Source organism: Curcuma longa, chromosome 20, assembly GCF_044706935.1.
Source record: "Curcuma longa cultivar G26 ecotype Majalengka, Jawa Barat chromosome 20, ITB_CL_G26_1.1, whole genome shotgun sequence".
In the NCBI taxonomy this organism is placed as follows: domain Eukaryota; kingdom Viridiplantae; phylum Streptophyta; class Magnoliopsida; order Zingiberales; family Zingiberaceae; genus Curcuma; species Curcuma longa.
Genome location: NC_133880.1, coordinates 5,487,661 through 5,503,271, shown reverse-complemented (window position 1 = coordinate 5,503,271; position 15,611 = coordinate 5,487,661). Strand labels below are relative to the sequence as shown.

Here is a 15,611-nt window from a genome sequence, read left to right as displayed (position 1 = left end):
TTCTACTCTATAAAAACATAAATACAAATTGAAGAAGTTTTTTATTTTTTTTTCAAATTTTGTATGTTTTTTGAAAAACAAAAGTTTGAAATAAAAAATCGTGAAACTATTTTATGCGTATTTCCGTTTTCTGGGTTTGTATGCGACTTTTGGCCGCATTATAAATCATCGAAAGGGCCGTTTTTCTCCACCTTTCCATTTGCCGTCGGCACTGAGCTCTCGCTGCCATGGCAGTGGTGGCGCCGCGATGGCGACGGAAGCGCCAGCCAAGTGCAACTCCGAGCAGTGCCTTCCCGGATCTGGTGCGGATCTGCTGTTCTAAGCTCCAGGTTCCACGGATCGACGGTCGATTGCCCTAACTGGATAGCATCTACTTCGTGGAGTCGCCGGGGAAGCGCATGGGTGTGTTGTCGCTGGACCACATGAGTATTTTCCTACCCTTTGTTAAGTCGTCTTCCAACTTTCGTTTTCCAACTATCTGTTCGGCAGAAGCTTAGATCTTGTCGTGTCATAGAATGAAACTTTAATGCTTAATGTATAATTTGAGTTGAGGTGTTTATCATTATTGTGTTGGATATAGATTGATCTTACTTGTATGTCTCGTAGTTCTTTGTAATTTGATCTTCTTGCTTTCTTATTTACTAAAGTTCTATCCGATGCAATCTTTCAGACATGCAGTTGAATCTAGTATCAAGATTTCTGCTAGGGGTATTGTCAAAATTCTATTGTCTTTGAGATGCACAAACTGCTTCTTCCTTATCCTGGATGGTCTTTTGGTTAACTGGTGGACTTGGGTGAATGGTTTTGCTTTGTTTGGTTGGGTTTGAGGGTTTAAGTAAGGTTTCTCACTTGACTTGCCAAATGATGATTAATGTTTTTTTTATTAAGCTAAAGACACAAGATGGGTTAGATCTATCAATTTATGCAGGCAGTTAGGAAATGATCAACAAAGCTTAACTAGGTTGGTCTCTATTAGCATAAGTAATCTACTTCAACCTTGAAGGATGGATGGATCTTTTAGGAGATGGTCTCTACCAAGATTTTTTATTAAGGTGAAACAGTTTCAGATTCTGTGAAGGTGGAGCTTTCTCTCAATGTATGAGCATTAGGACGGATTGAGATCAGGGTACTAGTATTTTAAGTTCCATGACCCAACTTAGCTTTTAGATGAACCTCATTCTGAAGACCTGAATTGGTTTAGGATCTCCGATACTATGATCTAATCATGTTCCCTCACAACTACTAGGTAAGATCTCAATTCTAACAACATTTGAGTATATTTGCATTCACATAGACACTTTCAAAATTGAGTTCACACTGCCTAGTCTAGACCAAACAACTTTTCTTCCTTCCAACAAAATGGATGCTCTTAGAGCTTTATAAAGTCAGATCTTGTAGCTACAACCTATGGTTACCAAGGCTATCATACTTAGCTCATTATGGCATGTATTCAAGTTTCTTCGTATGAATTTTTAGTTCCTTAGTAAGTATTGGAACTCTTTGATGCTGCTATGTTTGTTGTAATTCTCCCAAATTTCATTTTACTTCATTATTGCTACAGTTAGTTCCATCAGTGTTGTTAGTTACATAATAAATTCCTAGCCTGCATTATATAGCGTATCCAGTTTATATGAATTATTTTATACTGTTCTAATCACATGCCTTCATCTGTTAATAACTTCCTAGCATTAATCTGAAGCTAGGTAACTGGATGTGGATTATCTTCAAACTGCACTAACCAACCATTAACATCTTCATGTTTGAACTTCCACAAATTGATAGTAATATATTGGAGCAAGCTGGCAACTAGTTTCAATGGAAAAGGACATACAGAAATGATGCACTTTTGTTTTCCACTAAATATTAGGTAGTAGCCAGTATCATTTTAGTATTCGACAATAGAACCTCCAGTATCTGCAATCCGACATCCAAGTTGAAGGACAGGTACATAGTATATTCACTGACTTCCAATGACTAGAATTTGGTCTTGACTCGGTCCTACCAGTTCCATGCAGAGCTTCCCGTGGCCTTTCATCTTAAGGAATCTCTCTGGCTCAATCATGCCAAGCTGATGCCACTGAAAGCATCAGGACCACCTCCATTTTAGTGCCTATAGAGATGTTTCTTACTACTGGATTTAGAGCTGTTACGTCTCTATTGTTTGCCTCAATAAAAGAATTCATTACTTTACCACTGAAAATGTCCCTTCATTGGACAAGCAGCAACATAAAGTCTCGTTATTTGGAGGGGCTTTCGAATGCGATTTTTGGACCCTCTACTTTTTCATAATGTCTAGACATTAATCTTTAAAGCCGTCTTGCTTCCGGCGTGTTGGCCTCCTATCAGAATTCCACCACAGTGCTGTGTTTAGTAGTTCCACTCCCCGGAGATAAAACAATGAAGGTTAGTGTATGATTCCTTCTCTATCATGAAATTGTGGCCGCCATGTAGTTGCTTTTGATGAATATATAAATTGTGCTCGTTACCATGTGCTGTTGGTTACTATATTACAGATCTTTAACTGGATGCATCGAAAGCTGTACCCCAACGTCAAGTACAACCATGTTTCTGGAAAGAAAGGTTGAGGATATTGTGATGCTGTATTTGCTTTTCATAATCTTACAGACACAAGATTTGATGGCATAATCTTTTCTTGTTTTATGTTTCTGATTGCCAGATGTTTATGAAGGAGACAAAGGAGAAAAGCTGGAAATTTTGGATAGCATGGAGAAAAAGGCATTACTGTTTCATGATGTCCTCGATAGTATTCTCACCATTGGCACCTTGGGCAGCCAGGTTATGTTTGTTTCAGAATCGTACTGTGCCAAAGAAGATGAACTCCCAGGGGAAGAGGAAAAATATTTAGAGATGGAGGTAACGAATAAAGGGACGGAAGTTGCACCAGCTCTGGTGGCAGGCAAGCCCCCGTCTTGTGTCGAGACATCAAAACTCAAATTTCCAGTTGAAGTAGAGGAAAAGAAAATGGAGATTGTCCATGAGACAGATACCACCGAGAGAATCCAGGAGCGGCCTCTGCTGATGGAGGACAAGGAGAAAAGAGAACAGAGGACGACGCTTGCTGATCTTTTCGCTGTCGATGCTCTGACGGTGAACAGTCTGGATGAGAAACCAAACAAGAAAATGAATGTTAGATTGAAGCAGTACTCAATTATCCATGACAAGAAGAAGATGCAGCACAGGAAAGAAGCTAAGTGGCACACAGCTACTGCAAAAGGCAACGCCAAGAAAACAACTAGGAAGATACAGAAGGTACATCTTCCTGCTCTTCAACATTCACAAGTGATGATACTCGTATACTAAGAGTTTTGGTTGCTTGAAATGTTATTGATTTGGTGGTAAATGGGTAGCTGATATCGAAATTGTTGAAGAAGAAGGTCCACCCGGAGATGCAATCCGCGAGATGAAGGAAGTAAAGTAGGATGCCTCTGATGTGTGGAGGAGCAAAATCTATCGGTAATCCCTTTCTTTGCCTTCTTCATTTCCCTTTTTTCTTCTAAATGAGAGCTAGTAAAAAAAATGCAAATATTTATCTGCACAACATGGAACATCCTAAAATAATTTAAGGGTAATCTAATAAAGATTTTATTTTTAGAATCACTTTTAAGGAAAAAGATTAGAGTAAATCCCAATAAGAAAGACTCGTCGTGGGATGTGCTTAACCTGGTTGAAACCTCAATAATTGGTTGTGTTCAAGATTGATAAATTGAAAGTGTGTATATTTAATTCATTAATTGAACTCTTATTTCTATATCCTTTTAAATATATGTATATTAAAATTCAAATGATCTTAATCGGACCCACGACACTTGACAGAAATTGGCATGTCTGAAAATTATTTAGTGATCACAAAATACCAATTGTTGTGTATCTTTGTTGTGAATTAGTTTAAGTGAAATAAAAACAAATACTGAGTTCCATTTGATTGGTTGCAGAGTGATGATGCTGGGGATTTGGTACTATAAAAAACATGCTTACGAGCAAAATTTGTTGATTAATGTTGTATAAGTTTAGGCGTCGAGTGTCTATGTTATATTCGTCGAATAACTTTCATATTGTTTATTGTTCTTGCTGTTGTTATTAATTACATTATCAAGTTGTTCATCCGTTTTAATCAAGTATTCTTTTCAGTTTTGCTTGCATATTTTGCGTGCGTGGTGGCAATTGAGAATATTAATCTACCATTGTAAGATTAATTTTTTTTTGCCATCAACCACTCGTATTCTTTGAAGACGTGTAATTAATCGTGCATTAATTAATGATAATGGTTCATGAACCATTAACCAATCATTAAGTGCTTGAAATGATATAATACTTTTTCTAATGCAACAAACACCGGTCACATCAATTAGCAGTAGTGTTATACGTGTGTGGTGGAATAATTTAGCCCGATTCGAGTCGTCAAACCCAATGACATGAGACTTGATCGCGAAAGATGATATAACCCACGAACCCAGAGAAGAAACTGACAGTTGTAAATTGACCTTTTTAGTGACTGAAATAGAGAGGCCATCAGCCAAAACCCAATAATGAAATATCCACCAACACCCGACCCGTTCTCCTGTTGGATTCAAACAGACCACAAAGCATCCGGCTTGAACCTGGAAGTGTACGACTACAAACAACTAACACTGTTTGGATGGCACACGGGAATCCTAGTACAAAGAAGAGGATGTGGCGAACCCCAAGACAATGGAATCAAAGCATAAGACAGGTAAAACCTCAGAATCCTTGTACTGACAAGGTGAAAAATATCACGAATTAAAGAGTAACACAGAAGCAAAGCTAATTGAACATAAAACAGGGTGTTACCTTAGCCACTACAATTAACACCATGTCACCAATTCAAAAGATAAAAAAGCATGAACTTGTCATATAGTAATAATCAAAAGGATCGTACGGGGTAGACCATGCCTAGTCATCACTTAAGAAGTGCTCATGTAGCAAACAAACTTTGGCGGTCCGAAAAAAAAGGAATACAGCAAAGGTTCACAGGTTAAGTATGTTATAGCTAGTTCTATGGGGCAGAAACCAGATATAGATAGTCTAATATGCATCAAGCAAGCGAGCCTCACAAATCAACAAAACCTACAAGAATGCATGCGATCTCACAGCAATGATCCTGTTCAGCTGAGTAACGCTTTTGTCGAGCACAACACTTACGGAGAGGATAAAAAACATTGATTTGCGCATCGCCTGGAAACATAAATCCCACGTTTATCGCCTACCACGAGGCCCACCAGGCCTTGGACCAGTAAAGCGAGCAAACTGCAGCCTCAAGTTGGCTGAATCGCGATCATTTTCGTCGAATTTATAACCTGCAAAATCGAATCGTGACTAGTGCGGACGGAGCCAGATTTCACCCAAAATTAGTGGATTGCCGTAAACGTAAATAGCACACTTTAAAACACGTGATTTCACGAGCATAACAATGGCATCAGCACCTGCCAACGTCACTAAAATGGAACGTGATTCGCACAAATAACTGATCATGCTCTTATTCCAACCATCAAATTCGGTTATGGTGCACTTATTATCCCTTTCGATCATCATAAGTACCGGAGGATTAGGAAAGTAACTAATTTTCATGTGGTTTCACGCACTACTACCAACAAAGACGTCGCAGGCCTGCACAACTAAACCACTAAACCTGTGTTCGAGCATCTCAAGCCTCTATGTTCATGAACAGGCCGGACTCTAATTTAACTTCCTGTTGTCAGTTTGGTGAAAAGCTAGACAAAGTTGTAGCAAAAATGTACAAAAAAGAGGGATCCTACAGCAAGAAATATCTTCCCAAAAAGTATTAAAGATTATTGTGCAGTATGAAACAGAAGACAGTAAAAAGGAACCAAGAACTTGAGTAGAAAGTATAGAAACTACCAAATAAAACCTGATATCAAATATACCGGGCATAGTGTCATCACCTTGCAAAGCTTCCAATGCAACTGCAGCTTGGGCTGGAGTAGTAAAATCAACAAAGCATAGGATAAGTGGTTCTCCATCAGGCTGCAAAAAAAAAAAATAAAATAAAAATAAAAATGAGGACAGCAATTGCCAATTTTGAAGTCATACCAAAGTGTAACTTACATGTCTAGAATCCTTGTTTACAAGCCTCACTTCACGAAAACCCACAAAAGGACGGAAAATATCTGCAAAAGAGAGTAAAGGAATTTCCATGTGCTCCATCTTAATCTTAGAAGATTAAAAAAAATGTCAAAAGGATACGAGACACCTCCCTGCGTGAACAGTTCGCAGGGACACCCTCCACAAACAAAGTATTGGAAGCATCGGGAGGAAGTGGAGGTTCAGGGCGTCCAACATATCCCACACTCCGACTATCCAAGCCCCCAACACCTAGTATTCTCCTATCATCAACAGGGAGACCACCTATGCCTCCACTGACAGCCCTAACAGGTTCGCCACCAGGATATGCAGAAACCTACAGGAAAGTATCAAAATCAAACTCCAGCGAAGAATTTAAGCAAATGTCAGAAACATCAACACAAAATACAGTACCCACCCCATTGCGCAAGTAGCGGTCATATGACGCACCAATAGACTCAGTGTCTCTGATTGTGCGATGGGTTACCCTGTCATCTTCCCGAGGGTAATAGCCAAGCATTTCAGGTCCACCAGGAATATCTTAAGGAACAATAAGTTCAGTTTGGTAAGATATAATATTCTATGACAATAGCAATGTATAGAACATTGTATCACCTATGCATATCCCAATAGAACCACTATGCTACTGAAAAGGATTGTCAAAAATTAAAACAAGCCATTCTTCCACATCAATCAAGTAGTAATATTCAAATAACTTTGGTTCAAAAATTCTATAGACTATAGAGGATCATCTAAAGAGTCACATATGAAAGGTTCACCTATCACCATGCTCCATCCACCATTGCCGTCATGAAGCAGTTTTTGCCCTACCTATTTGAATCTTACGAATTTTAATAATTTTATCCCTTCACTAAGCTCTATATATGACTAAACTTTATAATATTTTAACTAATTTAATTTATATTGAACTATTTTTTCTTGATCTCCCTCTGCCCCTAACACCTTCTAATATGATAGATTCAATCATTTTAACTGTAAAATTTATTAATCAGTCTTTGAACATGTATATATCATCACAACCTATTTTCTTTTGTTCTATCATATATTGAAGTAAGACTCAATTACTCTTGAATATTAGAATATTATTTATACTTTATAATATCTCAATATATCCATTGTAGCATTTCCTATCTTCTTGACACTAACACTTTTGGCATATCAGGAGCACAACAATCACATAAAAGCTTCTCTACAACTCTACCATTGATCTTATTAATGATATTCTCAATATTATCCCATCCTCTTGAATGATAGATCTAAGGTATCTAAAACTCAAGTTTAATGTTCGTTCATTTTAATATTTTCATTGATTCCATTCTTGTTACTGAAAGTGCACTTCATATATTTAGTTTTTGTTCTATTTAAGTTAAGTCATTAGTTTCTAAAGTTTTTTCCTATCCATATGTATACAACTAGCGCAGTTAGATGATGAAAAATATTTTACATATGAGAGAGTTTCACAGAGAGAAAATAAATTTCTGTAACCCCTCATAGTGAGCTCCATGAGGGGTTCTCTACAAAATAACAAACCACCACCAAGCACAGTGGTAATGACATCCGGCAGGTTTCAAAAACCAGAATTTTAGTCGAAGATATTACACAATTTGCAAACTAACAACACCAAATGGTTCAAAAAATTTTGCAAAAAAAAAAAGATAATAAACTGTGGCATCGTGGAAAATAAACTATAGACAACGGATATTATTGATGTTATAAAATTTATGGGGCTAAAAAAATAAGTTATTTGTAATAGCAATCAAGTTATTAGATGTGAACGAGCATATAAATTGTAGGAATAGGATGAAAAAACATGGAAAAGCAAACTACTATTCTTTCAGCCTAGCGAGACAACCCGTAAAATGATGTCAAATTGGGAAAACAAGCGCATAAGGATTGTTCTTTATTACACAAGATAATAATCCAAAGACCTAGTCAGTGCATCATCCCCCCTCCAAAATAAGGTTGGATCCACCTTCCTAGCTACACACAGCCCCCACCCAAAAAGGATAATTCTCTCACTCGACAATAAAAATTACATCATCGACAGCCACGACTTTATCTACAAGGAAAAAAAACTAACCCTAGCAGATCTCGGGAAAAAAAGTAAGAAGAATTAGGAAAGCATATAAGATGACAAATCAAAAGGGAACTGGATGGGGAAACAGAGTAGCTTAGCAGCCAGACAACGAACCAGCGTACTCAGTGCGAGGTCGCTTCAGCGCGGCGGAAGGAGCGACCATGGACGCCGTCGCGGCCGCCTGTTGCAGGGCTTCGCCGTACCTCCAGTATGCATCTGCCATAGTCGCCGAACCGAAAGAAAAACGGAGGATGAAGAGAAAACTAGGGTTTGATTCGGAGAGGACAGAGCACTTGCCTTCGCCGTTGATAATTGAACCCTAGGACCGATGCAGTATATAATGGCGCGGCGACGGACGCATAATAAACTGCTGCGGACTGACGCAATTAAGCAGCAGCAGCCGCGCAGGGAAATTTCTCTGCGACACGTCCATCGTGGGCTCATCTGGACCGTATACTGAGCTTTGATGATCGTCCTCTGATTAATGGTAATTTCTTAGGTGAACCCCATCAAGTCGGATCCGACCCGATAACATGTGAGAACAAATCTACGTTAAATTGATAATTTTCCATTTATTGGGTACGTTAAAATTGATTAATAACGGTAATGCTAATCTTATCAACGGAATTACTCTTTAATTAACTCATTAATTATTAGTTTAATCCTATCTATCATCATAATGGCGATGGAAGAAATTGTGTTTGGGCCTCTTGTCACACTATTTCATTAGATATATTTTAAACTATTTCATAGAATTTTATATAATATGATAAAAGTCAATATAATTATAGTAGATTATATCGAACACTTTATTAAACGTGTGCATTCGATTTAATAGACTTAATAATGAAATTAATTTTGAAATATTTCATTGTATTATAAAAATACCTTTAATTTAAAAGAATAAGTAAATATTTTATTTTAAAAATTGTTAAATTTTAAAAAGATATTTTATTAAATTTACTCGGTTCGAATTGAAGAAGAAGATATTTTAATTTAATTTTAAAAATTATGGGGGTGTAAAATTTAATGGTTGGGTAAAACAAAAAATTAGATAAACTATGAGGGCAAAAATGAATTTTTCGTCGAGCGCAGCGGAAGACTTGTCGTCGCCATGGCGATCGGATAGGGAGAGACGGCGACCAAAGAAACCGCGTAGCTGATGCTTGCATGCTGTCGGTTTCCATGCAAATGACCGGTGCTGGGCCACAGGAAGGGGAGACCTGAAGTCAATACGCCAATAGCGGACGAGTGCTGCTTTACTCCGTTTCCTTGACGAGCACGCCCCGCCGACCAGATGGTTCTGATCCGCCTCCAACTCTAAAACGGGAATCTTTCCGCACGCCACCCACCGATCCACATCAAAAAACTATATATGTGCTTGCGCGGAGAGGGCAGAGGTATCGGGAGCAGCCGACACATCGCAAAGTGAGTTTTCCTCCTTCATCGTCAAATTTCCGTGCAAAATTTAGATTTTTTTGTCCTTCATCGTCAAATTTAGATTTTCGTATATGCCTCAACTATTTGAGTGAGATTTTAGTTGGTGATCGCTTGCCTCTTTATCTCTTGAATTTGGGGAAGCCAGATAGAACTGGAGTGGTGGTGTGTGATGTACCAACTTTTCTGGGAGTATTCTGTACTCTTTTGTTGGGAGAATGAGTGTTTCTATTTGATTGGTTCTTGAGAACAACTTTTTGGGACAGTAATCAATGATGAGTCTCTTGGTAGGATCCGCACCAACTTTTCACTATGCTATTCTAGCTAGAAAATGAGCTGGCCAGTTCTCTAAATCTGCGCAGTGGTTTTTCTATTATGTTTATTTGGTGTTTGCATCGTTTTTTTGCTTGATTTGTTGGGGTTCTCATCTTAATTGTTTCTTGATCATAGTTGAATTAACTTTATCAGGATATTTTTATCAAAATTGTGTAGTTTCTTTCCATCTTATGGTTTGAACATCTTGTTTGAGTTATGTGAAGAGGAATTTATCCTGGGCAAGTGTCTGGGAAACTATCATGTTGCATAGAGTCTTCTGCGCAGCTTATCTGCCACAGGATCAATAAGATGGTTTGCAATTGCATAGGGAAGGGTAAAAATCAGAGTCCTTTACTCTCGTTGATTCTTTTCTATCTTTTTTAACAAAAGTTTATACTCTTCCTGATTGGACTTGAGAAGATCAGTTGAACCTTAGTAGTCTTTTCATTTCTGTCTTAAGAATATGCAAAATTTTCTTATCTTTTAGCTGTAGAAGACGACTCATTACACCAGTTACAGCTTTGAAAGGGCACAAAGCTTCTTAGAATCTCATCTTTTACTCATTTGGTGTATTTTCCCTCTGCCTGCACCTGCTGCAACAATTCTTCTTTCCTAACTATTTCCCCAGAATTTAACTAATTATTGTACATCAATAGTATGCTAGTCAATGGAAACTTCATTGAAGTGATGAAGTGTGTGTCCTCTTCTGTATATTTTGCAATTAATACTAATGTTCCTTCAGAGTAAAAGAGATTCTTTGAGGTAGACTGTGAACATGGTGGAACTTGCAACCCAGGAAAAGCAGGAAGTAACTGTTCACCATACAGGCACTCACGTGGTAAAAGTCTTGGAAGATCATATGGAAGGAGCTTATTATCTTGATGAAATAGCAATTCAGGTGAGTTCTCTTAGTGTTTTCCTTTTTTTTTGCACCTGTTTCTGAATGGTTACTAAACACATAAGATTAAGTTAGCTACCTATGCATGTGATTTCATATGAACTATGGAGCTTTCCTCAAAAATATTTGCACTTGTTTATTGCTTTCCACCATACAAGGAGAGTCTAAATCCCTTATGTGACATATTTGGATTTCCATTTACCTTCTGCATAAATTTAAGCATATCACCTGAGGCAATCTGAAGAATATATTGTCTATGTCCCTTTCCCATCTAGTGTTCCTTTCATTTTTCTTATCATGGATATTCAATCCTTTATCTTTCAATTGAACAATGCATCTAAATATATAAACGGGTTCAATGTACATTAAGAAAGGAAAAGACTTCATCCTTTAGACAAGACAATGAATTGGGGGTGTATTTTTTTCTTGTCCTCTTTTTGATCTTAAAGGGCCACCATAAGCTTATTAATATTTAAAGCTGGCATCTTGTAGAGGGAAATTGATCCAGACAAATGACAAATAGATGCAGTGTTTTTAATGTAAAACTCTTTTACCATTACCCTACAACCTATCAGTTAGGCCATCCTCTAATTGGGTATCCAATTACATTTTTGAAACTATTTATGTTTATATAGCTAAGGATTTCTCTTAAGAATAATAAATAAAATGAAACACACATGTTAATCCTTAGGCATGTGTTGGTTTACTAACATAATATGCAGAAAGGAAAAAAAAAAAAATCTATACTGAGGACATATCATATTCAACATTTATTTCTTAGGTTTTCATGTTGCCACTCATACTATGAGTAATAGTACCATTTTATGGTGTGGGAATCCATCTTAGTGTGAAAGGATTACCATGCAAGGCTGCTTGCTAGCATTAGATTCATATACACATGGGGATGCATCCAACAGACACCTTGATGTCTTTCGCTCTTTTACCATGCGGTACTATTTATCCTGTGCATATCCCAAATTTTCATATTTCTTAGTTGATACAATCTGCCTATTGGCTTCACTTTATTAAAAACAATTTTTTTAGTTTCTTAAGGAATGTATACCTTAGATTTTCCCTCTGATTATATTTGTAATTCTAAAAGGCAACCATAGACTCTAAGTTAGACTAGAATCAATTAGAATGAAAGGTGTAGGGGGTAAGGGATAGAGGGAGATCAAGAAAAATTAAAATTTTCATATATAATGATCTAATTGATTTGAACATTACCGGCTATTAGCTTTGCATGGATCCCCTAATGAAGGGACATAATCCATGTTGGTGGCCCTAAATAATTGAGGCAAACATGGTATGATATATGTCATTGATAAATATATTCTTAGTACTTGAAAAAAATTTGGTTCTCCATAGAACTTTGATATTGTGACTTATCATAAGTATTGTTTCCGTTGAAGTTAATCGGTGACATGTGATTCATCTATCTTGAACTTATATTGTTAACACTTGCCCTCACACATGGGCAGGCACAAGCCCAACATATGAACTGAATCAACTGGTGATATGTATTTTTTAGAATAGCATACTGTCACTGATAGATTTAGAACACAAAACCTACGTTTTGTACCAATGGAGAAGAAGTGCAGTCGAAAGATTAGGGGATTCATAATAGGTTCTTTCCTAATCATATCCCCTAAATAATATCCTCAGAGAATTATGTAAGGAAGCCCCTCAATATGGCAATATTACACATCACTCCAACATTTTTACAAAGGAAATGCTCTTACTTATCAGTTAGTACAATATAAATTGCTGTGCACCTACTCTCTGCAGGCAAGTGTTTATCAGTCGTTTCTGGAGAATTCAGGCAATAGATATAGACCAAATCATGAGATTGGCCAAAGCAGCCAAAGGACTCGTGGTGAAAGTAATCTCCAATCAGTATCAGCATATGATGAAGCTTTAGCTCAACAATATCAATTGCTAGAGGATTGTTCTGCTGATGCTCCAGAAAGTACAATAAATTATCCAGAAGATGGTACACCATAGATCAATATTGATTTTAACTACTTTGTGTATTTATATATTCTGAAAAAGTAACAAGAATTTCTTTTATTTGAATGCTCTTTCAACTGAACCAACTTGCTGCCTGTTCTGAATTGATGCATGAGATTTTTGCAAACAATAAAAACTGATAAATTACTACCATCCTTTTTCAAGTTTGAAAATGAAAAGCTAATGCATCTTTTTATACAGCCTAGTAAACAAATTTTCTACATTTTATTGTGGAGCATGATTTATTGCATAATTTTTGTTCATTCTCATATATATTTTAATTTCGTTTTTGTGGCTTAATTTAGGCGAAAACACAATAGAGTCTTCTACCCGAAATGCTGGATCTTCAGCTAATGGCAATCCTAGACTGGTAGTTGTTTGGCAATCCAACCTTTTTTTATGATAATCTATGGTATTCTACTCACATCTTGGTTAAATGTTTCATGATATACAGGTTATAAGAGAAGACAACATTGACACAGATTCTATGTCTTATGAGGTACAATACGTCAACATGCTTATCCTCAAAGATTTTTTCATTCTAATAGAAATTTGTTTATCTAGTTTATCCCTAAAGATTTGATTTAAAAAACAGTATATGTGGGTGGAGTAGCTGAGAGAAATGTTGATATTCCGAGATCGGTCACAAAGGACTATTTAGTAGAATTGAACCTTAAGATGTTTTGGGACAGATAGACAGGACTGAGTGGAGATGCTAGCAATTAATTAGGACACATATAACAGAATTTTGACAATCCACATCCACCAGAATCGAGTTTTCATTTTCTAAAAACAGCCCCCATAGCTAATGTATGATTCTTTCTGCTCTTCTGAATTTGTTTTGTTGTAAACAGCAATTACAGTCGCTAGAGGATGAAATAGGTAGCGAAAGCAGAGGTTTGTCGGACGAGCTTATATCTTATTTGAGGGAGCTAGAGCACAGACACAGATTCTTCTCAAGAAAGGGCAACGAAGAGTATGTATCTTAGTCACTTAGAAATGGTATTTATTGTATCAAGCTTTCGTTTAAAATTGCTGAAGTTGTTTACTCTAAAAGTCCCTGCATGTTTATCTTAATTACCTTTTTTTAATGTCCTTGCAAAATAGACTGTTGAAATAAGGTCAGTTGTTGATTTGATATTCTTCAAGTAAATTGTGTATATATGTAGCAAATATAGAACATTTCTTTGGCGTGCCAAATGACGAATAAAATTGTTTTGCATGGTTTACTGCTGAAATTCCATTTATATAAATAGCCCAGTCTATTGCTGTTTTAGATGAGAGTTGTAAAAAATTATAATCAAACAATATTGCTATTATGCGACTAGCTCACAGAATGTTTCTTTTAAGCTTTGTCTTGTAATGATGATGAGCTTTCTTATGCAGATGTGTCATTTGCAAATCAAATTACAAAAGACAGAAGTTGATCACTTTGCCTTGCAACCATTGTTACCATTCGCGTTGCATCATTCGCTGGTTGAAGGAAAACAAGGTTACATTTTCTTCCTTTTTGATGTTTATGATTTCTACATATGGAAATTGTGTTTTTTCTATTAGAATAAAGAATGATAAATGTTTTAGCATTACTATGAAAAGAAAGTATCAACCTACAACTGAAGCTGGAAATCTTAATTGATTAAAGATGTTAATGCAAATGAAAATTGATGAAAGGGTATGGAGCTTACAGTTAGAGAATCATGAAAATGGTAGTTATTGGAAAATTACTGTCGGCATAAGTTTGTCTTGTAACTAATCTAGCAGCTTCAAAACTGAAATAGATATATGCGCTAGAATATATTAGAAATATTCAATAGGTTGAGATAGTATGTATACATTCAAAGACAATTAATAGATTTTATAAGTAGAAGAGTGAAACTTATTATGCTTTATTTATCTATCTGAAGGGGAGAGGAGTAGGAGAAGGGGCAGGGGAAGGAGAGGGGTACGAGAAGAGACAAGAAATCAGAGAATAGAGGTGGTTGGAAAAAAAAATTAGTTGGTCAAGATATATTCTTGGATTAGGAGCATTATCAAGTAAAGTTTTAACTGAAAATACAACATACCTAAGTTTTTTTTTTCTCTTTCTCCTTTATCCTTTGCATCTACCCACTTTTGGAAGGGCAATTTAAGCTGTCCATTTGAACTGTGCTCCAATCCTTTCCTCTCCTATTGAGTAAATAAGTCCTTAGAGTGAAAGGTGCCTGAGACAAAGGGACTCAATAAATATGGGTTAATATTAAAGAAACTATAGTAGGGTATCGAGTTCAATAGCATAGCCGACCCCACTTAATGGAATTGTTGAAGAAGAATACTCATGTTGTTACGTAATATTTTGATTGACATGTAATCTCATCATCTTCTTCTCTTCTGGCATTAATAATAGAAAATCTAAGTTTTTGTTGGCTATATAAAATGAATCTTGCTATTAAGCAGGCATGCCCGATTTGCAAAGAGGAGGTATTTGGATGAAAGTTACACTGGATCAAATTGCAGAGGTCTACAAAAACTAAGAAAAAAGGCGAAAAAAAAAGGAAAAGAAAGAAAAAATGCAAAGGACCTATTTGTGTTCTTCTTTGGGGCTGTGAAAATAAACTTGCACAACCTTGTCATATGATTATGAATCTTTTGTTGTTGTTGCTTGGCTTCTGAATGTTTTTTATCAGTTCGAGTCCAACAGAAGATTTAATGTTCTAGCTTAGCTCCGACGAACTCGTCTCAATTTCAACTTCGGTT

General features: G+C 36.6%; 3 protein-coding genes across 7 annotated transcripts; 2 read left to right on the top strand and 1 right to left on the bottom strand.

Moving 5' to 3' along the window:
• Nucleotides 1–1,593: 1,593 nt before the first annotated feature.
• LOC141813577 (protein TILLER ANGLE CONTROL 1-like) lies at nt 1,594–4,107 on the top strand. Of its 3 annotated transcripts, XM_074701539.1 has the most exons (5): nt 1,594–2,403; nt 2,514–2,580; nt 2,678–3,270; nt 3,369–3,474; nt 3,954–4,107. In XM_074701539.1, the coding sequence occupies exons 1-4, from the start codon at nt 2,398–2,400 to the stop codon at nt 3,423–3,425; spliced, it is 723 nt and encodes a 240-aa protein (XP_074557640.1). In that variant the 5' UTR covers nt 1,594–2,397; the 3' UTR covers nt 3,426–3,474; nt 3,954–4,107. The 3 variants fall into 3 exon arrangements, with proteins under 3 accessions (XP_074557640.1, XP_074557641.1, XP_074557639.1); XM_074701540.1 differs by lacking the exon at nt 3,954–4,107 and having other exon boundaries at nt 3,393–3,576; XM_074701538.1 differs by lacking the exon at nt 3,954–4,107 and having other exon boundaries at nt 3,369–3,576.
• A 755-nt stretch (nt 4,108–4,862) lies between these two features.
• On the bottom strand, nt 4,863–8,516 carry LOC141813579 (nuclear speckle RNA-binding protein A-like). Of its 2 annotated transcripts, none has more exons than XM_074701541.1 (6): nt 8,333–8,516; nt 6,539–6,660; nt 6,244–6,457; nt 6,106–6,167; nt 5,925–6,024; nt 4,863–5,336 (listed from the first exon to the last, which is right to left on the bottom strand). In XM_074701541.1, exons 1-6 carry the CDS (start codon nt 8,439–8,441, stop codon nt 5,236–5,238), a joined length of 708 nt encoding a protein of 235 aa, XP_074557642.1. In that variant the 5' UTR covers nt 8,442–8,516; the 3' UTR covers nt 4,863–5,235. The 2 variants fall into 2 exon arrangements, with proteins under 2 accessions (XP_074557642.1, XP_074557643.1); XM_074701542.1 differs by having other exon boundaries at nt 5,943–6,024.
• An 899-nt stretch (nt 8,517–9,415) lies between these two features.
• On the top strand, nt 9,416–15,540 carry LOC141813232 (uncharacterized). 2 transcript variants are annotated; one of them, XM_074701160.1, is made up of 8 exons: nt 9,416–9,646; nt 10,713–10,868; nt 12,657–12,861; nt 13,184–13,248; nt 13,333–13,377; nt 13,733–13,854; nt 14,265–14,370; nt 15,312–15,540. In XM_074701160.1, the coding sequence occupies exons 2-8, from the start codon at nt 10,746–10,748 to the stop codon at nt 15,345–15,347; spliced, it is 702 nt and encodes a 233-aa protein (XP_074557261.1). In that variant the 5' UTR covers nt 9,416–9,646; nt 10,713–10,745; the 3' UTR covers nt 15,348–15,540. The 2 variants fall into 2 exon arrangements, with proteins under 2 accessions (XP_074557261.1, XP_074557262.1); XM_074701161.1 differs by lacking the exon at nt 9,416–9,646 and adding an exon at nt 10,263–10,304.
• Nucleotides 15,541–15,611: the final 71 nt, after the last annotated feature.